Source organism: Pongo abelii, chromosome 19 (assembly GCF_028885655.2).
Source record: "Pongo abelii isolate AG06213 chromosome 19, NHGRI_mPonAbe1-v2.0_pri, whole genome shotgun sequence".
NCBI lineage: Eukaryota > Metazoa > Chordata > Mammalia > Primates > Hominidae > Pongo > Pongo abelii.
In genome coordinates, this window is record NC_072004.2 from 52989664 (window position 1) to 53013563 (window position 23900).

At 41.7% G+C, this 23900-nt stretch overlaps 1 protein-coding gene across 1 annotated transcript; it reads right to left on the reverse strand.

Annotated features, from left to right (window-relative positions):
• Positions 1–4414: 4414 nt before the first annotated feature.
• Positions 4415–7679, reverse strand: LOC134760611 (putative uncharacterized protein PRO2829; the record flags this gene model as incomplete). The annotated part of the gene is made up of 3 exons (XM_063719058.1): positions 4415–4435; positions 4873–4944; positions 7611–7679. Coding segments are annotated over 3 exons (162 nt in total), but the record flags the coding sequence as incomplete, so codon positions are not given.
• Positions 7680–23900: the final 16221 nt, after the last annotated feature.

Here is a 23900-nt window from a genome sequence, read left to right on the forward strand (position 1 = left end):
CTAGCCTGGGCAGTAGCCTGACACAGTAGCCTGTGTCTCAAAAAAAAAAAAAAAAAAGTATGGGAATCGTTTAATCATCTTGTTAGATGCCTGATCTTATTACTTATTAGGACTAATTATTAAGAAATTAAAGCACAACTCATTTGCTGTTGTCTTTAGCGTAGTTGGTGACTTTGGAAGGTGGCAGACTTGGCCCAGTGATTGTCGTCTTTTCTCAAAATGTTTTCAGAACTCCTTTTTTGCTATTACAACAACATAATATCCATTGTTGGAATAAGCATATCACTCCCTTTAAAGTCGTACTCTCAGTTGTGATATTAATTCTGGTATATTTATTGAAGTCAGCTTGTGCTTTACTCTTTGTAGAAGTATTCAACTTCTATAGGCTAACACTGCCCCAACAAAGTAGAAATAATAGGTCACAAGAAGGGCATCTTTTATTGAATCCATCTTGCTAGATTTTGTGTAAGCTGTTTCTGAAGTCTCCCAAGAAAATTTTCTGAAATTTCTTGAATTTTTAAATATTCTCCTTTTCGATGACCTTTTGAGAATTATTTCCTTCTTTAAATCTGACCTACAATAACATTACCTTTCTAAAGAACAGAAATACTTGGTGTTGGGGGAGGAGCGGCTTTCATATAGTTGCTTATAAGGTTTGTTTTGTTTTTTTCCTAAGGAAGGCTGGGTTGCTTTTGTGATCTTATCTGTTTCAAATGGTTAATATTCAATTCTGTTCACTTCTCCTGTATACAGCTTCATAAAGGTAGACGAGATGAACCTTAGAACGTACAGTCTTTTTCTGCGACAGAATTTCTTAATCATTACATAAACATTATTCTGAAAAGTTTCCAGTAATTTCATGGCCCTCCTCAATAGTAACTTTCAGTATTTATACTGAATAGCTCTTTGCAACTAGCCTAAAAGAGTCCTTTATTTTTGTTCTTTTTTCTCTCTTATCTGTGGAGATTGAAAATATATTGCCATCCTTCAGAAAGCACTTCTTACTATACTCTATTGGATGAAACTTTAATATTGAAGTTTTCAGTAACTCTAAAGGTAAAGAGAGAAGCTTTTTTTCCCTTAAGATCTTCGCTATGGAGGTTCTTCTCATTCACTTGAAATATAGATTGTAACAATTCTGCTCTAATATCAGTAGTTTACTATAATATATTTACATTAACATTTCTCTACTGATAATTTTTACAGTAGTTGAATACAATAAATAGCTCTTTTTTGGCCAGACATGGTGGCTCACACCTTTAATCCTAGCAGTTTGGGAGACAGGGGTGGATAGATCACCTGAGGTCAGGAGTTCAAGACCAGCCTGACCAACATGGTGAAACCCTGTCTCTACTAAAAATGCAAAAATTAGCCGGGCGTGGTGGTGCACACCTGTAATCCCAGCTACGCGGGAGGCTGAGGCAGGAGAATTGCCTGAACCCAGGAGGTGGAGGTTGCAGTGAGCCGAGATCACGTCATTGTACTCCAGCCTGGGCAACAAGAGTGACACTCCCATCTCAAAAACAAAACAAAACAAACAACCAAAAAAAAAAAACACAAACAAGAAAAGCTCTTTTTGAGGAATGAGATTATTCGTAATTTTTGGTGTCTGCATTCAAGCATTATAAAGTAATACATTGATGTGGAATACATGTGGCTTTTCAAGTCCTAAAGAGGAAGGGACTATGTGAGTATAAAGAGAAACATTTTTTCTAATTAAATTATATATGGGTATAGATTTTTAGACTCTATCTCTAGAACATGTCATAGACCACCTTAAGAACTAAGATGAGGCTTGTTTTACAATCCATTCATTCTTTAATTGCTTTGAGAAGTTATACTTAAGTTTCTATTTTTTGGGAAATAGCTTTTTTCTCTTAAACTTGTCAAGTTAAAAGCTAATAGTTTTATTACGATTTGATGGATCATTCCCTAACTTCAAAATTTTTTCGTGATGTCAACAACCATCTCTTTAATATGACATATCATTGAGCTTTAGGCTTTGCTGATAATCTTTGAGGATACCTTATGAACTGCAAATATATTTTATAGAATATTTCTTTTTTTATGTGATGGTGCTAGTACATATTTGTTGTGTTGCTTAGTAGACGTATTAAGTGTTTCAGAATACACATAATTTATATTTGTTTGGCTTAATTCAACAGATACTTGAATACCTACCAAGTATAAGGCACTATGCCAGCACTGCATAGCTTTCCTTGAAGAAGAGCAATTACTGCCCTTCAGGAGTGTATAATCTAGTAGGAGAAATAAAATATTTACATGAGTTTTACATGTAGGAAACTGAATGAAAACTAAGTGTCAAAATAAATATAAACCCAGTACCATGGGTAAGGAGAAATCACTGGTTTGGGAATAATTGGGTAAAAGGTTTAATGAAAACAAGTTAGCGTTTTAGATGGGGCTTGAAGGCTTGTGTGCTGTATTATACACCATCTCCATAGTATTCATTGTTATGGCTAATCATCCATAATTTATCTTACTAAAAATAATCAAAATCTGATTTCCATCTTGCCTGTTAGAGTGACAATAAAGTATAATTTGTTTCTTTTTTCCAGTTGAGAAGTGATTATTTTGTTTATCTCTTTCTTCCAGGAAAACATTTAAAGTTGATGATATGTTATCAAAAGTAGAGAAAATGAAAGGAGAGCAAGAACCTCATAGGTAAGATAACCTATCAGTTTACATTAAGTGATATACTTTAGGAAAGAGGAAAAATTACAGTGATCATTTTCCTAGTGATGACCTTGATATAAGGAGTTAGAAGGAATCTTAGAGGTCAGTCAGTTTGGTCCAAACTCACACACAAGTCAGAAATTAATTTCTGTAGCATTACTGGCAGGGAATACTTAAGCTGTGGCTTGAATACCTCCAGTGTGGTTGTATTTATTATTGTTTATCTTTATTACCAGTTTCTTCCATTTTGAGCGAAACCTCTGACTTCAGCCGTTGGTCTTAGCTCTACCACCTCATTTAAAGAGGGATACTCACATTTATAGTATATGTGCTAGGTACCGTGGCAGGGACTTCACAATATCACATATCTTGTAAGTTATTCTCAAATATGAGAGGTGTTCTCTTTTTTCCATCTTTTTCTTCTCATTTAAATCTGTCAGGCAACATATTCATAACTTTTATTTCATATTTGAAATATGTTTCTCACGTAGTTTCAGAAACATGAACATTTGGACAGAATCTACTTATGGTACGTTATCAAATATATACCTAGAACGAATCCCTAAATATTCTGACTGGTCTAATATCTGTCTACTCTAGATAGTATGCTTCTATTTATTTTTTGATATTTTTGATAGAAAATTGAATAGTCTAAAGAGAAACAGCAGCTTGGGTGGTGTTTGTTCATTCATTAACTACCTTTAGAGAGAACGCAGAACTAAAAATATTAGATTCTTGAAAAAATAGAGTTGGAAAATTTGTCACAATGCATTTTTCTTTTCCTTCTAGTTTTAAATCACAGCTTACGAATTTAGATAGGATATACACTTAATGATGCATCATTTATGCATCTCATTGTTTTCCCATTGTTCTGTTGACTGGTAAAAGACTTCCTTTTTTTCAGTTTGGCTTCCTTATATTTAAAGTTTGGCTTTGGAATTAAGTGATTTTTTTACTTGGATTGTAAAATGATATTTTTTATTTTATATCCTGCAATCTTGTGGGGTTGAAGTATAATTTATATTTCCATGTCTAGGCAATCCTGACTTGTAAATAAACTGTGATAGTCCATTCTAGAAGCTGAGATCCTGAATTGTTACCTGTTATATCTGTTAATGCCCGGGGAGGACCCTATAAGATAGAACTGAGAATATTCCCAGTGCACACACATTTTTCTTTACTGGAATTTATATTCCAGATTCTTGTGTGGTCATCCACCCTAGACAGAGCTCTTGGGATCCTCAGGGCCTTTTTTACTTAAAATACAGACTGTAGTAAGATCCTGGTCTCACCTCCCTGCTGCTTTTCTCCTGCCCACATTAAAAGTTTGCCCTATAGTCATTTCAGGGTTCAAGTGAGAAGGAAGCATGAATCAACAACAAGAACACTTGACTCTTTTCTTCATCTTCCTCATCAAGGTTTACCTTCACTACTAAACCCTATTACTATCTCATTGTGACATTGGGTTTGAAATTACAGAGCTTCCCTAAGTAAGAGTGTGTGGGAGATACATACTGTTCAATTCTCTCTGAACAATTGTTTCCCCAGTAATTTTGTTCCTTTTCACCCGGTGGGTTCAATAGCAACTCAAAGATTAAAATCAGAGGGTTACATAAATTCCTGCTCATAGTTTTGGAAGAGAATTTTTTCAGTCTTTAGGGTTTAGCTAGGACCAGTGAGTTGACCATTTAAGCCTCTCAAGATTCTTATGAATGTCTCAGTATTGCTCCCAGAGGCACTAAGATGAATTAAGAAAGTGTATCATTTTAAGTTTACTGCTAAGACCCTACATTATTAACTTTCTTTAATCTATTTCTTTTTTTTTGAGATGGAGTCGTGCAGTGGTGCTATTTCAGCTCACTGCAACTGCCACCTCCTGGATTCAAGCAATTATCCTGCCTCAGCCTCCCAATTACCTAGGATTACAGGCGCCTGCCACCACACCCAGCCTCTTTTTTTTTTTTTTTGAGACCAAGTCTCCTTCTTGCTGAGGCTGGAGTGCAGTGGCGTGATCTTGGCTCTACAGCCTCCACCTCCCGGGCTCAAGCGATTCACCTGTCTCAGCCTCCTGAATAGGTAGGAATATAGACGTGCACCACCACACCCAGCTAATTTAGTATTTTTAGTAGAAACAGAGTTTCACCATGTTGGCCAGGCTGGTCTTGAACTCCTGACCTCAAGTGATCCACCTGCCTTGGCCTCCTGAAGTGCTGGGATTACAGGTGTGAGCCACCAAGCCTGGCCAATTTTTGTATTTATTTATTTATTTATTTTGAAATGGAGGTTTGCTCTTGTTGCGCAGGCTGGAGTGCAATGGCGTGATCTCCGTTCGCTGCAGCCTCTGCCTCCCGTGTTCTCCTGCCTCAGTCTCCCAAGTAGCAGGGATTACAGGTGCCCGCCATCACACCCAGCTAATTTTTTCTTGAACTCCTGACCTCAGGTGATCTGCCCACCTCAGCCTCCCAAAGTGCTGGAATTACAGGTGTGAGTCACTGCGCCCAGCCTCCTTTAATCTATTTCTTATTTCAAATTAAGGTAATCTTATTTTTCTCCTAAACCTATCACACAGGGTTGTAAGAAGGACCCTAAACACCAGTATATGATGCCAGCAGTATAAATATTTGCTTCTAAAATCTGTTGTCAAATTCTTAAAAGATAACACAGGCCGGGCATAGTGGCTCACACCTATAATCCCAGCATTTTGGTGGCTGAGGTGGGTGGATCACTTGAGGCTAGGAATTTGAGACTGCCCTGGCCAACAGGGGAAAACCCTTTCTCTACAAAAAACACAAAATTCAGCCAGGCGAGGTGGTGTACACCTGTAATTCCAGCTACTTGGGTGACTGAGGCAGGAGAATCCCTTGAACCCGGGAGGCAGAGGTTGCAGTGAGCTAAGATTGTGCTACTGCACTCCAGCCTGGGCAAGATGTGACTCTGTCTCAAAAAAAGAAAAAAGATGATAAATCTTTGTTGTTCCATAACATTAGTTAGTAGAAGTTAATATCTTAAGTCATACACAAAAGTATCTCTCCTCCATTTATATTCTTTTTTTTTTTTTTTTTTTGAGACGGAGTCTCGCTCTGTTACCCAGGCTGGAGTGCAGTGACGCGATCTCGGCTCACTGCAGGCTCTGCCCCCCAGGGTTCATGCCATTCTTCTGCCTCAGCCTCCCGAGTAGCTGGGACTACAGGCGCCCACCACCTTGCCCGGCTAATTTTTTGTATTTTTAGTAGAGACGGGGTTTCACCGTGTTAGCCAGGATGGTCTCCATCTCCTGACCTCGTGATCCACCCATCTCGGCCTCCCAAAGTGCTGGGATTACAGGTGTAAGCCACCGTGCCCAGCCTTTTTTTTTTTTTTTTTTTTTTTTTTGAGACAGAGTCTCACACTGTTGCTCAGGCTGGAGTGTAGTGGTGCGATCTTGGCTTACTGCAACCTCCATCCCCCAGGTTCAAGAGATTCTCCTGCCGCAGCCTCCCTAGTAGCTGGGATTACATGCATGCCCTACCACGTCTGACTAATTTTTGTATTTTTAGTAGAGACAGGGTTTCACCATGTTGGCCAGGCTGGTGTCAAACTCCTGACCTCAAGTGATCCTTCCACCTTGGCCTCTCAAAGTGTTGCAATTACAGGCATGAGCCACTGTGCCCAGCCTTCTTTTTCTAAGAGACAGGGTCTTGCTCTGTTGCCCAGGCTGGAGCACAAGTGGCTGCTCACTGCAGCCTCTAACTCCTGGCCTCAAACCATCCTCCTATCTTAGCCTCTTGAATAGCTGGGACTACAGGTGCATACCACCATGCCTGGCTAATTTTTAAATTTTCATAGAGGCAGGATCTTGCTATGTTGCCCAGGCTGGTCTCAAACTTCTGGCCTCAAGTGATCCTTTCAGATTGGCTTCCCAAAGTTCTGGGATTACAGGTGTGAGCCACCACGCCTGGCCTTTATTTTCTTTACAGAAGGTCTGATATGATGCCTTACATCCTTTCCAGCTCTTGTTTCTGGTACTCCAGTTTTGAATTTTTCATGGATTTTGACCAGGCACTAAGGCTGATTAGAATAAGTCTCTTGCCTTTGTGTGGTTGTATATGCTAGCAGGATTCTAGGGATTCTTATGCTGTCCTACCAGTTTTGGAATTATCTTTTTTTGGTTGCTGTTTTTTTGAGATGGAATGTAGCTTTGTCGCTGAGGCTGGAGTGCAGTAGCATGATCTTGGCTTACTGCAACCTCCTCTTCCCGGGTTCAAGCAGTTTTCATGCCTCAGCCTCCTGAGTAGCTGGGATTACAGGCATCCGCCACCACGCCCAGCTACTTTTTGTATTTTTAGTAGAGACAGGGTTTTACCATGTTGGTCAGGCTGGTCTTGAACTCCTGACCTCAAGTGATCCGCCTTCCGTGGCCTCCTGAAGTGCTGGGATTACAGGCGTGTGCCACCGTGCCTGTCCCCAATGTTGGAATTCTCTGGTAACAACTCTTGAGTGCTGAGTGCATCTCCATGGACTAAAATGCATCATGAAAAGATTTTTAAATCTGAGTTGCTTCCAAGTGTTTACCAGGGCCAAACGAAGCAAAATGTCACTTCTCTCTTGCCCTTATTCCTCTTCTATTCCTGGTCTTCTGTTAGTAGCTGGAGAAAAATCCCCTCAAAGGATACCCGAATTAGAACTTTTATTAGGGTTATTTTCAAGCATATATTTTTATTTTTTGAGACAAAGTCTTGCTCTGTCACCCAGGCAGGAATATAGTGGCATGATCTTGGCTCACTGCAACCTCCCCCTCCCAGATTCAAGCAGTTCTCGAGCCTCAGCCTCCCCAGTAGCTGGGATTACAGGCACCTGCCACCACACCTGGCTAATTTTTTTTGTTTGTTTGTTTGTTTTTTCAGTAGAGACAGGGTTTCACCTATTGGCCAGGCTGGTCTCAAACTCCTGACCTCAGGTGATGCACCTGCCTCGACCTCCCAAATTGCTGGGATTACAGGTGTGAGCCACCATGCCTGGCCTTATTTTTATTTTTTGAGACAAGGTCTTGCTTTGTCACCGAGGCTGGAGTATAGTGGCACAATGATAGGTCACTGATGGATTGAACTCGTGGACTAAAGGGATCCTCCTGCCTCAGCCTCCTGAGTAGCTGGGACTACGGGCATGTACTGTCGCACCTCACTAATTTTTTGAATTTTTGTAGCGTCAGGGTCTCTCCATCTTGCCCAGGCCAGTTTTGAACTCCTATCCTCAAGTGATCCTCCCACCTCGACATCCTGAAGTGCTGAGATTACAGGAATGAGCCCCCATGCCCAGCCTCAATTTTTTTTTTTTTTTTTTTTTGAGACTGAGTCTCGCCCTGTTGCCAGGCTGGAGTGCAGTGGCACGATCTCAGCTCACTGCAACCTCTAACTCCTTGGTTCAAGCAGTTCTCCTGCCTCAGCCTCCCGAGTAGCTGGGATTATAGGCACGCGGTACCACGCCCAGCTAATTTTTGTATTTTTAGTAGAGAAGGGGTTTCACCATGTTGGCCAGGATGGTCTCGATCTCCTGACCTTGTGATCCACCCACCTCAGCCTCCCAAAGTGCTGGGATTACAGGTGTGAGCCACCGTGCCCAGCTCATTTTTATTTTTAGTAGGTTGATAAATCAATGTGCCTTTTTTGACTATGTATTTATTTATTTATTTTTGAGACGGAGTCTTGCTTTGTTGCCCAGGCAAGAGTGCAGTGGTGCCATCTTGGCTCACTGCAACCTCCGCCTCCTGAGTTCAAGCTGTTCTCCTGCCTCAGCCTCCTGAGTAGTTGGGATTATAGGCACACACCACCACACCCGGTTAATTTTTGTATTTTTGGTAGAGACGGGGTTTCACCATGTTGGTCAGGCTGGTCTCGAACTCCTGACCTCGTGTTCTGCCCACCTCAGCCTCCCAAAGTGCTGGGATTACAGGCGTGAGCCACCGCGCCCAGCCCCTTTTGTACTTTTTGTAGAGATGAGGTTTCACCATATTGCCCAGTGTGACCTCGAACTACTGTGTGATCTGCCCACTTTGTCCTCCTAAAAAGTGTTAGGATTACAGGCGTGAGCCACTGCATCCGACCTATTAAATTATTTTTAAGAGAACTATTGTATTAATGATTTTTTCCTACTTTTCTATTTTGTACATTTAGCTGCATTTTAAAATCTTTAGGCTGGCCAGGCATGGTGACTCACGCCTGTATCCCAGCACTTTGGGAGGTCAAGGCAGGCGGTTCACTTGAGGTGAAGAGTTCGAGAGCAGCTTGACCACCGTGGTGAAACCCCATCTCTACTAAAAATACAAAAAATTAGGCCAGGTGCAGTGGCTCACGCCTGTAATCCCAGCACTGTGGGAGGTCAAGGCAGGCGGATCATGAGGTCAAGAGATTGAGAGTATCCTGGCCAACATGGTGAAACCCTGTCTCTAGTAAAAATACAAAAATTAGCTGGGTGTGGTGGCACGTGCCTGTATTTCTAGCTACTCGGGAGGCTGAGGCAGGAGAATTGCTTAAACCTGGGAGGCGGAGGTTGCAGTGAGCCGAGATTACACCGCTGCACTCCAGCCTGGCTACGGAGTGAAACTCTTGTCTCAAAAATAAATAAATAAATAAATAAATTAGCTGGGCATGGCGGTGTACACCTGTAATTTCATCTACTCGGGAGGCTGAGGCAGGAGAATTGCTTGAACCCAGGAGGCGGAGGTTGCAGTGAGCAGATATCGCACCACTGCACTCCAGCCTGGGTGACAGAGGGAGACTCCGTCTCGAAATAAATAAATAAATAAAATCTGTAGACTACCTCTTAGGTTGGTTGTGTGTTTTTCCCACCATTAATAAGATCTGATGTTTTCCCTTTCTTTTTTTTTAATACATTTTGCCTTGACTATAAGCTTTGAAGTTGTTTTCAAATTGTCATCTTTTCAGTCTTGAGTTTTTGTTCTTTTTTCAGAACCTGGCTATACATTTCTTTTTGCATACTTACTCTTGAAGGTGCCTCATCAGTTGCCGCTTGAGCGTATCTGATTCTTAAAAATTTGAATATTCAAGAACAAATTGTAAAAATATTCCTTGTATAATTTTTGGTTTTGTAGTAATTCCTTTGTTTTCTTCACAGTACTTCTGCAGAGTGATCCATTTATAATTAATAGACACACACACATCATCCGCTATTCAGCTTTATCTTCTCGTTACAAAGTGCGTCTAACCCCTATATTTTGAGATCCTGGATTTCAGAATATTGGACTTGATGTAGACACGAGTTTCTCAGCTTTACATATCATAGGATAAAATGTATATGACAAAAGTTGAATAGCTAACATCTAACTATAGAAACCAAGTAGATTATCAGACTTGTCCTATTTTGAGGTAATACTGCCATGCCCTTAAAATGAACCCTTATTCCTGCCGCTAGCAGATTCATGTATATAAATTAAAGGCACTAATCTTGGTCTCCTCTTGTCATAAAAACTACTTCCTCTGTGGGATCTGGCTGTTCTTAAAATGGGAGGCTCTTCCTTGAATTAGATTTCAAAGTGTTAGTCTCTTATGAATTAGCTTAGCATCATTTTCTGTAGACTGTATCAGAACTGTCAGATGTTTGTGCTTGGAATGCTGAAATTTGCATCTCAAAATTTCAAATTCTCTACCTGATTTCTTGTTATCATGTGTCTTACTTCCTGAGAAGATACAGGGAGCACATCACATAGATGAACTAAGTTTCTTATATCTTATTCTGGTCATCTAAACTAGATTTTTTTGTGGCCTAAAACCAAATAGTCCTGACCAACCTTACATGTTTCTTTTCCTCCCGTTCATCTGGTCCAGCCTAATCAATTAAGATGTGGACAAAGTAGCTGCAAGAGAGGGGAGAGGGAAGGGAGAGAAAACTTTGCCCTTTTCCTTGGAACAAACTACCTATGGGAGGGATCCTTGGTACACTTTATTCTAGGTACATATCAGAGTGTTTACTTTTTTTTTTTTTGAGACGGCGTCTCGCTCTGTTGCCCAGGTTGGAGTGCAGTGACGCAATCTCGGCTCACTGCAACCTCCGCCTCCCAGGTTTAAGCGATTCTCCTGCCTCAGCCTCCTGAGTAGCTGGGATTACAGATGCCTGCCACCACGGCCAGCTAATTTTTGTGTTTTTAGTAGAGACGAGGTTTCACCACGTTAGTCAGGCTGGTCTCGAACTCCTGACCTTGTGATCTGCCCGCTTCGGCCTCCCAAAGTGCTGGGATTACAGGCGTGAGCCACTGTGCCCAGCGAGAGTGTTTACTTTTAGGTGAGGAAGGGGAAATCATGCATAGCAAGTCACATTCTCAATGTCACCTTTATTTATTATTTATTTATTTATTTTTGAGACTTGCTGTGTCACCTAGGCTGGAGTGCAGTGGTGTGATCTTGGCTCACTGCAATGTCCGCCTCCCAGGTTCAAGCTATTCTTCTGCTTCAGCCTCCTGAGTAACTGGGATTACACGCAGGTGTCACCACGCCCAGCTAATTTTTTGTATTTTTAGTAGAGACAAGGTTTCACCATGTTGGCCAGGCTGGTCTCCAACTCCTGACCTCAAGTGGTTCCCCCTGCCTCCTTCCCAAAGTGCTGGGATTATAGGTGTGAAGTCACCGTGCCTGGCCCCAATGTTCCTTTTAAAATTGGTTAATTGAAATTTAGAATTCTTTCTTAAAGTCTGGGTATGGTGGCTCACACCTGTAATCCTAGCACGTTGGGAGGCCAAGGCAGGTGGATTTCCTGAGCTCAGGAGTTTGAGACCAGCCTGGGCAATACGACGAAACCGCTCTCCACTAAAAAATACAAAAAATTAACTGGGCATGGCAGCATGTGTCTGACTCCCAGCTATTCAAGAGGCTGAGACAGGAGAATGGCTTGAACCCTGGGAGGCAGAAGTTACAGTGAGCTGAGATCACGCCATTGAACTCCAGCCTGGGTGACAGAGCGAGACTCCAGCTCAAAAAAAAAAAAATTCTTTCTCACAACGAAACACTAGTATAATAATGGCTGGTTGGCTGGGCACAGTACTCATACCTGTAATCTCAGCACTGGGAGGCCGAGGCGGGTGGATCCCCTGAGGTCAGGAGTTCTAGAACAGCCTGGTCAACGTGGTGAAACCTCATCTCTACCAAAAATAGGAAAATTAACCTGGCATGGTGGCGGGCACCTGTAATCCCTGCTACCCAGAGACTGAGGCAGGAGAATCACTTGAACCCAGGTGGGAGGTTGCGGTGAGCTGAGATCATGCCACTGCACTCCAGCCTGGGCTACAGTGACACTCCATCTCAAAGAAAAACAAAACAAAACAAAGCTGGTTATACAGGCTATCCTATGTAAGGTATAATGTACCATTTAAACTGTCTCAAATCACCTGTGGTGAAAGATCATTTTGTTTATTTGTTAATTTTCAGTGTGTTGTTAGTAGTATTCTCAATTTCTTGAGTTGTTATAGAATGGTAAGATTTTTCCTAATGACCTCAGTTTGTAGACAACATTTTAAGTAACACTGATTTAAAATATTCTCTGGGGTAAATAAATGTAAGATCTTTCTGGCGTTTCAGAGTTGGAGCTTACCCTCACACTTCTCAGAAAAATAATGTAAATAATACTAATAGTACTGCAGTGTAATGGGCCATCATTCCTGACCTTTAAATTTGTATTACTCTAGGAGGACATTATCTTATGAAAAAAATTTGTTGGGTCACTTTCTGTAAGACACTGCTAGGTGCTAGGGACACTAATAAAATGATGTATATGGAAAAATAGTGGTAAATAAGAGTGCTTGTAAAGGGATAAAGTGGTCATTTAGCTCTTGATTGATTGGGTTTAGGGTCTTTGTAGAAGAGAGAGAATTTTGCTGGATACTTTATTACTTTCTGCAAGCCTGACTGGGCACAGTGGCTCATGCCTATAATCGCAGCACTTGGGGAGGCTGAGGTGGGATGATCACTTGTGCCCAGGAGTTCATTACCAGCCTGGGCAACATCGCGAGACCCTGTCTCTAAAAGAAAAAAAAAATAATAGAATTAAAACCTTAAACAGGCCAGTCGCAATGGCTCACACCTGTAATCCCAGCACTTTGGGAGGCTGAGGCAGGTGGATCTCTTGATCTCAGGAGTTTGAGACCAGCCTGGGCAACATGGCAAAACCCTGACTCCACAAACATGCAAAAATTAGCCAGGCGTGATGGTGCATGCCTGTAGTCTCAGCTACTCTTGGAGGCTGAGGTGGGAGGATCGTTTGAGCCTGGAAGTTGGAGGTTGCAGTGAGCCTAGATTGTGCCACTGTACACCAGTCTGGGTGACACAACGAGACCCTGTCTGAAAGCAAAAAACAAAATCTTAAGCCTCACACTGTGAGACAAAATATCCTCGTTTTATAGATAACAGACCACAGCGAATAAGTGGCACCAGAATTCAAACTTGGATTTTCTGACTCTATAAATTCGATTCTATTTTCATATGTAAGGCTTTCGTAGAACAAGTAATGAGAACCATTTCAGCAGTTAGACAAAAGATTTGGTAGTTGGGGTCTCAGTAGATGTGGAGAAAGGAATGATAGATAAAAAGATTCTTGTGAAAGTTAATCTGGACTTAGTATGTAGGTTTAATTGAAGCAACAAAGTAGGATAGATTTGTTGTGACTGGTGGATTATCTTCTAATGTGAGAATTGTAGAATATTCCTCTTTCACTTATGTTTTGGGTTTTAGCTAATTCTGCTATGTAAGGTAGTATTTATGGAACTTTTCCTAGGATAATGCTGTCTTTTTAGTAAAATAGCGTGTAGAAATTATCTGATTTATGTAAAAATGTTTATAATATATGAGTTGCTTATGCAGAATACGTTTTTAAGACTCCTGTTGTATACGATTTTTTGTTTGTTTGTTTGTTTGAGACAGTCTCGCTCTGTCGCCCAGGCTGGAGTGCAGTGGCACAATCTTGGCTCACTGCAGCCTCCACCTCCTGGGTTCAAGTGATTCTCCTGCCTCAGCCTCCTGAGTAGCTGGGACTACAGGTGCATGCCACAACGCCTGGCTAATTTTGTATTTTTAGTAGAGATTGGGTTTCACGGTGTTAGCCGGGATGGTTCTTTTGATCTCCTGACCTCGTGATCCACCCGCTTCATCTCCCATCCCACCTCATCTCCTGTCCCGCCTCATCTCCCGTCCCGCCTCATCTCCCAAAGTGCTAGGATTACAGGCATGAGCCACCATGCCCAGCTGATACTTAAGTTGTGGTGGTGGTTCTTAGGGTTTTTTTTTGTCTTTTTGTGTTTTGTTTTTTGTTTTTTGAGACGGAGTCTCACTCTGTCGCCCATGCTGGAGTGCAGTGGCGCGATCTTGGTCACTGCCACCTCCGCCCTCCGAGTTCAAGTGATTCCTCCGCCCTTTGAGTTCAAGCGATTCTCCTGCCTCAGCCTCCCGAGTAGCTGGGATTACAGGTGCCTGCCACTGCGCCCGGCATTTTTCTTTTGTATTTTTAGTAGAGACGGGGTTTCACCATCTTGGCCAGGCTGGTCTTGAACTCCTGATCTCATGATCCACCCGCCTCGGCCTCCCAAAGTGCTGGGATTACAGGTGTGAGCCACCGCGCCCGGCCATTCTTAGTTTTTAACTTTATATTTTTGCTTTCTCCCATCCAAGTACCGACCCTGCTTAGCTTTCGAGATTTGGTGCGTTCAGAGTGATATGGCCATAGGCACCGGCCCTGTGTTTTCTAACTCTGCTTGGACCCTTATAGTTCTACTCTTCGTAATAATTTTGTCCTCTACTGATAGCATACTTTTTTGTTGTTTGTTTTTTGTTTTTTGTTTTTTGTTTTTTTGAGGCGGAGTCTTGCTCTGTTGCCCAGGCTGGAATGCAGTGATGCAGTCTCGGCTCACTGCAACCTCTGCCTCCTGGGCTCAAGTGATTCTCCTGCCTCAGCCTCTCGAGTAGCTGGGACTACAGGCACACGCCACCGTGCCTGGCTAATATTTGTATTTTTAGTAGAGATTGGGTTTCACCATGTTAGCCAGGATGGTCTCCATCTTCTGATCTCTTGATCCTCCTGTCTTGGCCTCCCAAAATGCTGGGATTACAGTTGTGAGCCGCTGCACCCAGCCCCTAGCATACTTTCTGTACTACTGTTCTAGAAATGCCCTTCAAAATGCCAACTCTGTAGGTGTTTTTTTTTTTGAGACGGAGTCTCCCCCTGTCGCCCAGGCTGGAGCGCAATGGCTCAATCTCGGCTCACTGTAACCTCTGCCTCCTAGGTTCAAGCGATTCTCCTGCCTCAGCCTCCTGAGTAGCTGAGACTACAGCCATGTGCCACCATATCCAGCTAATTTTTGTATTTTTAGTAGAGACAGGGTTTCACCATATTGGCCAGGCTGGTCTCGAACTCCTGACCTGGTGATCCACTGCACCCGGCCCACACTGTAGTTTTTTTAGCAGACAGTTTCATGGCCTACTTCACTAAGTAGATGGAGATATCCCCCCATCTTCCATGGAAATGTCTTTCTTTCCTGCATCTTATTTCTCTATCTTAGAAAAAGAGGAATCCAGTCGGGCTCGGTGGCTCACACCTATAATCCCAGCTACTTGGGAGGCTGAGGCAGGAGAATCGCTTGAACTCAGGAGGCGGAGGTTGCAGTGAGCCAAGATTGCGCCATTGCACTCCAACCTGGGTGAGAAGAGCGAAACTTCATCTCAAAAAAAAGAAAAAGAGGAGTCCTGGTCAAATTTACAGGGCTAACCTCTTCATAATATGTCCTTATTTCCAGTCATTACTTGCTCCTTAGTACTCTTTTGCCACAATGTCTTTCTGTAACTGTTCCCATCTGACTATAAAAATGCCTAGATTGTCACCATCATTTAAAAAAATATATATGCCCTTTACTAGTCCTTAGTGCCCAGCAACTATTTCATTAGTAAATGCCTTATGTGAGGGATCAGTACTACTTTCCTTTGCCCACCATCTGCTCTGTATAGCCCTCCATAATCTGGTGTCTGTACATGTCACACTATGGAAACTATGCTCAGGAAAGTTATGAATGTCTCCTGATAAACAACTGTATTCTGTTTTGCAGTTTAAAGGTACTTCAAAAGCTTATTGATGCTTCTGTTTATTTTATCCCATCCTTATAGTTTTTTTCTATTGTTAATAGATGTTTGTGAAAATAGAAGGAGCACTAGTTCTAGTTCATGCTTTCTTTTGCTTTTCCGTAGCTTCTAAAACTAACAGTGAAAATGATATATTGAAACCGTAAATTATAGCTCTATACCAGATTTGTAATTGTGTATTTCATTGCTATTTGAAGTATAAAGTAATGGTTCTGTATCATTTATTGGGAAGGTTGAATTTCCATAGCTTCAAAATATTCAAATTTTTTTGCATGGATTTAGCTACCCTTTTCAAAATTTCCTTTTGATGAAGTCATTGACTAAAGCGTCATTAAAACAAAACAAAAAATTCCAAAAACCCTCCAAAATTCCTTTTTAAAGATAGGACGGCATACTTGCTGTTATTTTACAGGTAGAACACTAAAACACAGTAAATTACCTGGCCTCCAACTTGGTAGTCTGATTTTTTCTGCCTTGCTCTGGTGTTTTTGTGGTTTTGTTCTTACTTTTTGTGAGTTGTGAGGGGTTTTTTGTTGTTTATTTTTTGTTAGGTGTATAGACACACTTTTGGATGTCATATTTAACAGGGAAAGCAGAGTCATGGGCCTGAATAACAATTGAGTACAAATATTTATAAATTAGTTGAAGTAACTTTGATTTCAATGTTATATTTTAAAGTCTAGGTTATTTTACAACTGAGCATTAAAATGATAAAATATTTCCTTTTTTTTTTTTTTTTTTTTTTTTTTTAGCTTGTCAGCTCATTTGCAGCTTACGTTTACTGGTCTCTTCCACAAAAATGGTATGTACTTAAAAGTAAATAAAGTGGCATTTTAATAGCAAGATACCTTTATGAATGTAAAAAAAGTGGGGCTTCTGAGTGTAAATTTATAAAATTATGTTTAATGGAAAAGATGTTGATTCTGATGTTTTTGAGCTTTAAGGTATGAAGGCTAATGATGAAATTTGTTTTTGGTGGGGCGGGGGGGCAGAGTCTTGCTCTGTCGTCCAGGCTGGAGTGCAATGTTGTGATCTTGGCTCACTGCAGCCTCCGCCTCCCGAGTTCAAGCAATTCTCCTGCCTCAGCCTCCTGAATAGCTGGGATTACAGGCATGCGCCCCATGCCTGGCTAATTTTTTGTATTTTTAGTAGAGACAGGGTCTCACCATGCTGGCCAGGCTGGTCTTGAACTCCTGACCTCATGATCCACCCGCCTTGGCCTCCCAAGGGGGCGTGAGCCACCACGCCTGGCTAATGGTGAAGATTTTAACAAATTGTCTTAGAACTTCAATAGGTAAAGAATCTCCTCGGTAGAACCTTTTATGCATAAACATTTTGAATTAATATACTGTGTCATGTTTTTAAAAAACACAGTAAAACAACTGAAATAACCACTATTACCAATGGCATATATTAATATTTTAGATATTATTCAAAGGAAATTATAGAGTATATTACTCCAGTAAAAGCTCAAAGCATGCTGGAAAGAATTAGAGGTGTTTCAAAAATGGAAAAATACGGCCAGGCGCAGTGGCTCACGCCTGTAATCCCAACATTTTGGGAGGCTGAGGCGGGTGTATCGTGAGGTCAGGAGTTAAGGACCAGCCTGGCCAATATGGTGAAACCCCATCTCTACTAAAAATATAAACATTAGCCAGGCATGGTGGTGGGTGCCTGTAGTCCCAGTGACTTGGGAGACTTAGGCAGAAGAATCGCTTGGAGGTTGCAGTGAGCTGAGATTGCGTTACTGCACTCCAGCCTGGGCGACAGAGCGAGACTCCATCTCAAAAAAAAAAAAAAAAAGGGAAAATTACTTATCAGCTTATCCATCGTAATTCTGTGTATATGGCATATCTTATTATTATGCAATGGAATAAAACCATTATTAGAAACATGCCAGGTTGGTTGTCTTGGTATCGTTTATTAAGAAACGAAGATTGAAAATGAGTCCTGGTGGGCCGGGCATGGTGGCTCACGCCTGTAATGCCAGCACTTTGGGAGGCCGAGGCGGGTGGATCACAAGGTCAGGAGATCGAGACCATCCTGGCTAACATGGTGAAACCCCGTCTCTACTAAAATACAAAAAAAACTAGCTGGGCATGGTGGTACACACCTGTAGCCCCAGCTACTTGGGAGGCTGAGGCAGGGGAATCGCTTGAACCCGGGAGTTGGAGGTTGCAGTGAGCCAAGATCATCCCACTGCACTCCAGCCTGGTGACAGTGAGACTCTGTCTTAAAAAAAAAAAAAAAAAAAAAAAAGAAAGAAAGAAAATGAGGCCTGGCCTGGTGGCTGATGTCTGTAATCTCAGCATTTTGGGAGGCTGAGGTGGGAAGATGACTTGAAGCCAGGAGTTCAAGACCAGCCTGGGCAACACAGACTCCATCTCTACAAAAATTAGCCAGGTATGGTGGTATGTCCTGTAGTTCTAGGTACTTGGAAGTCCAAGATGGCAGGATGGTGTAAGCTCAGGAATTCAAGGTTACAGTGAGCTATGATTGCACAACTCTACTCCAGGCTGGGCAACAGAGTGAGACCCTGTCTCCAAAAAATCCCAAATTATTAGACTGGGCATGGTGGCTCACAGCTATAATGTCAACACCTTGGGAGGCTGAGATGGAAGAATTGCTTGAGGCTTGCCTGGGCAACATAGGGAGAACCTATCTGTGGGCAACATAGGGAGATCCTATCTGTAAGAAGTAAAAAAAGATTAACTGGGCACAGTGGCACATGCCTGTAGTTCCAGCTATTCTGTAGTCTCAGCTACTCAGGAGGCTGAGGTGGGAGGATTGCTTGAGTCTTAGAGGTTGAGGCTGCAGTGAGCCAAGATCACACCACTGTACTCCAGCCTGAGTGACAGAGTGAGACACTGTCTAAAAAAGACAAAAAGACAACCTTGCCAGTTGGCCAATTGTCAAAATGCTCTAATATAACCATTTTTTAATGACTCTTTGGGGGTTGGTTGGTTGTTTAGATGGGGTCTTGCTCATGTCACCCAGGCTGGAGTGCAGTGGTATGATCAACTTCTGGGCTGAAGTGATCCTCCTGCCTCAGCCTCCTGAGTAGCTGGAACTACAGGCGTCCCCACGATGCCTGGCTAATTAAAAAAATTTTTTTTTGTTAAGATGGAATCTCACTACATTTCCCAGGCTGGTCTCAAACTCCTGGTCTCAAGTGATCCTCTCACCTCATTCTCCCAAAGTGCTGGGATTACTGGTGTGAGCCACTGAGACTGGCCCCAGTCAGGGTTTTTATGTAAGAAATTTGAAATCTCGTATTTGTATTAGTAGCTAATGTAACTTCTAGTTTTTACCTTAGATCTGGTCTATTTTTTATATAGAAGTAACCTGGGTAGCATTACGGTTTTTGTTTTCCTTAAATTATTTGTAATGGTCTGCTTAGAGTCCTTATTTCTAGTCATCGTATTTTGTTTTCTGTGGTACTTCTGACGTGTCTAGACTTTAATTCCTCAGAAGCTTATAATTTGAATTTTATACATTCATTAGCCCTTTGTTCTCAGGGACCTGTGTAGAACACATAGTTTATCCATCACTGAAATTTTTGGAAAGTAGTCATATTAAGCTTTTTTCCTATCTACATGACAAAATATATAAAGTTCAACAATCGCTCAGATTTACTTTGTTTTTATTTTTCTTGATATTGAAGTAAAAGAGATAGTGAACTCTGTTGATACCTCTGTTTCCAGAAAATAATTCCTCTGTCACCCAGGCTGGAGTGTAGTGGTTTGATCTCAGATCACTGCAGCCTCTGCCTCCAGGTTCAAGTGATTCTCATGCCTCAGCCTCCCAAGTATCTGGGATTACAGGCGGGTGCCACCACACTAGCTAATTTTTTTTTCTTTTTCTGAGATGGAGTTTCGCTCTTGTTGCCCAGGCTGGAGTGCAATGGCGCAATCTCGGCTCACTACAACCTCTACCTCCTGGGTTCAAGCAATTCTCTTGCCTCAGCCTCCAGAGTAGCTGGTATTACAGGCATGCGCCACCATGCCCCGCTAATTTTTTGTATTTTTAGTAGAGATGGGGTTTCTCCATGTTGGTCAGGTTGGTCTCTTGAACTCCCGATCTCAGGTGATTTGCCCGCCTCGGCCTCCCAAAGTGCTGGGATTTCAATAGGCATGAGCCACCGAGCCCGACCCCTAATTTTTATATTTTTAATGGAGACAGGATTTCATTTCACCATGTTGGCCAGTCTGGTCTCAAACTCCTGGCCTCAAGTGATTCGCCCACCTCGGCCTCCCAAAGTGCTGGGATTATAGGCGTGAGCCACCACGCCTATGTTGAAAATAATTTCTGTTATAACTTTGAAACTAGTAGAAGTTGGAAGTAGATATATTGTGTTTCTTTTCCATCCAAGGTTTATTTGTACCTTTTTTGTCTTCAATAATATTTTTAAGAAACCAGGATAGAAAACCAACATGAAGTTCTCTAAAATGTACCAGGAGCAGTGATGCTTGCCTGTATTTCCAGCTACTGAGGAGGCTGAGCTGGGAGGATTGCTTGAGCCTAAGAGTTTGAATAGAGTCTGGGCAACATAGTGGGACCCTCTCTCAAAACAAGCAAAAAAATTTTTTAATTCTTAAAATGTGATTTTTTCTTCTTATTTTCTTACTATTAATTATTTTTTAGACAGAGTCTTGCTCTGTCACCCATGCTGGAGTGCAGTGAGCAGTCTTGCTTCATTGCAGCCTCCCGGGCTCAAGCGATCCTCTCACCTCAGCCTCCCAAAGGGCTAGGATTACAGGCATGAGCCACTGCATCCGGCCTCTTTTGTTTTTAAATGAAAACTTTTGTTTGGCAATTACTACTTGAAACTGCTTCTTAGAATGAATACACAAAGATTATTTGGGTACTATTTTCATGGTGAGTATTGTTTGGCAAATATTTTTGTTACTGCATTTAGACATTGGACTATTTTTTTGCTGTATTAAGGTGTTTTTATCCTGGATGCAACTTCCGAAGAAACTGATCAAATGTGTTTTACACACACACCCCCAATAAGAATGTTTTTAAGTAGGAAAAAAGTGTTGCCGGCCAGGTGCAATGGCTCATCCCAGCACTTTGGGAGGCTGAGGCAGGTAGATCACCTGAGGTAGGGAGTTTGAGACCAGCCTGGCCAACATGGTGAAGCCCCGTCTCTACTGAAAATAACAAAATTAGCTGGGAATGGTGTTTCATCCCCGTAATCCCAGCTACTCTGGAGATTGAATCATGAGAAGTGCTTGAATCTGGGAGGTGCAGGCTGCAGTGAGCCGAGATCGTGCCACTGCATTCCAGCCTGAGCAACCAAGTCAGACTGACTCAAGAAAAAAAAAAAAAAATTACCCGGGCTTGGTGGCGTGTGCCTGTAGTCCCAGCTACTCGGGAGGCTGAGGCAGAGAGAACTGCTTTAACCCAGGAGGCGGAGGTTGCAGTGAGTCAAGAACATTCCATTGCACTCTAGCCTGGGCAACAGAGCGAGACTCTATCTCTCAAAAAAAAAAAAAAAGTAAAGAAAGAAAAAATGTGTTGCCCAATGCCTTAGAACAAAAAAATTTTTTTGTATGTTCATGGATTCATCTATTATAATAGTTCCGGATGTTATTGAAGCTATTTGATGAATTAGTGATTTAATATTCAGTTATGAACTGTTAATACCTTTGGGACTTTAAAAACAAGTTATGGAGGACTACTCTAGAACCTTAATTTGTAAAGCCTTTGTTAGTTAATTTACATGGAGAATATAGACTATGGTATTCAAAATTAACACTCCTAAATTTTTTGTAAGCCAAGATATTCTTCTAGATAGTAAATAATATCTTGATTTTTGTTATCCCATTTAAACTGTAGAGAAATTCTAGGGAAAGCTTCTAAAAATAGCTCTGTCTCTACGTTTTATAATGTTTAATGTTTTTTGAAATTCATTTGTTACCCTTTTGGCCACAAGTCTTGGTCAGATCAAGAACTTTTTAGTTTAGTTGTCTCTATGCATTCATAATGAAACATGTATAATAGTAACTAATTTAATTCAAATGTTATCTTAATAATTTTTCCAGTAGATTTTAGGAGAAGAAAAAAATTGAAGATGCTTATTTTGAACGTGGTTGTCTCCTGCAATTTTTTTTTTTTTTTTTTTGGAGATGGAGTTTCGCTCTTGTTGCCCAGGCTGGAGTGCAATGGTGTGATCTCGGCCCACTGCAACCTCTGCCCCCCACCCCTGGTTCAAGCAGTTCTGCCTCAGCCTCCCAAGTAGCTGAGATTACAGGCTTGCACCACCATGCCTGGCTGATGTTGTATTTTTAGTAGAGACGGGGTTTCTCTGTGTTGGTCAGGCTGGTCTCGAACTCCTGGCCTCAGGTGATCCACCTGCCTCGACCTCCCTAAGTGCTGGGATTACAGGTGTGAGCCACCACACCCGGCCCTCCTGCAACTATTTTCATTTATGCTTTCTGCCAAGAAGCTTTAACTGTATTTGTCAGAATTACTTTTGACTAGCAGTGTATTATCATAAATGTTAAATCTTCAAGCCAGCCCAGTTGCATGTGCCTGTAGTCTCAGCTACTTAGGAGGCTTAAAATGGGAGAATCACTTGAGCCCAGAAGTTTGAGACCAGCCTGGGCAATATAGCCAGACCCTTGTCTGAAAAACAAACAAAAATATTAAATCTTCAAATTAGAAATATTCAGTAAATATGGCCAGGTGTGGTGGCTCACACCTGTAATCCCAGCATTTTGGGAGGCCAAGGCAGGTGGATCACTTGAGGTCAGGAGTTCGAGACCAGCCTAGCCAACATGGTGAAACCCCATCTCTACTAAAAATTAAAAAAATTAGCTGGGTGTCGTGGTGCGCACCTGTAGTCCCAGATACTTTTGGGAAGCTGAGGTGGGAGGTTCATTTTAACCCGGGAGGCAGAAGTTGCAGTGAGCCAAGATCGCCCTACTGCACTCCAGCCTGGGTGACAGAACGAGTCTCTGTCTCAAAAAGAAAAAAGGAGTTAGGAAATATATATATAAATAGAAATGTGTAGATGTGTTTTAGACACAGGATCTCACTCTTTCACCCATACCAGAGGGCAGTGACAGGATCATAGCTCACTGCAGCCTTGAACTCCTTGGCTCAAGAGATCCTTCCACCTAGCCTCTGAGGGTAGCTAGGACTACAGGCACATGACACCCGCCACACCCAGCTAATTTTTTGACATTTTGTAGAGACAGGGTCTCTGTGTTGCCCAGGCTGGTCTTGAACTCTTGGCCTTAAGTGATATTCTTGCCTTGGCCTCCCAAAGTGTTGGGATTACAGGCATGAGCCACTATGCCTGGCCAGTGAATATTTTTTATACTTAAAACCTGGGCATGGTGGCTCACGCCTGTAATCCCAGGTACTCAGGAGGCTGCCTTGCTGATGTGTGAGGATCACTTGATCCCAGGAGCTTGTGACTGCAGTGAGCTGTGATTGTGCCACTGCACTGTACCTTGGGCAACAGAGCAAAACCTATATCTAATGGAAAAAAAAATTACAGCATATAGGACGGTAATTATATTTGTTTTGTGAGTGGTTTATTTACACTATATATAAAGGCTTTTAAAGAGTTTGCTGTAAGTTTGGAACTGATTTGAGGAAAAAAGAACGAGTGAACTTTTGAGAAGTCTTATTATGGGAAATCTCTGTTTGAAGTTCCCTGACTTGTTAGCAAAATGAATACCGTGTTCATATATTTTTAAAATACATTTTAAAATACTGATTTTCTATTTAGATAAGCCATCACAAACTCAGAAAATGAACAAAATTCTGTTACCCTGGAAGTCCTGCTTGTGAAAGTTTGCCACAAAAAAAGAAAGGTAATGTCAACAAAATGATATTGGTAGATTAAATGGAATAATTTGCTTAATTGGACATCTTTATGTATATATATTGTATTTTAAAGCTGAGTTTTAAATTTTGAAAGCTTAAGAAATATGTTGATGGCCTAATTATAAAACTGATAACCTCTTTTGCCAACTCGCATATCTGTGTAGTTTTTCTAGTCTTTTAATAAGTGTCTGTACAAAACTTTCTCATAGGAGTCTGGAAATGGAGAAGCTGTGTTTTAGCATCTGGCATAAA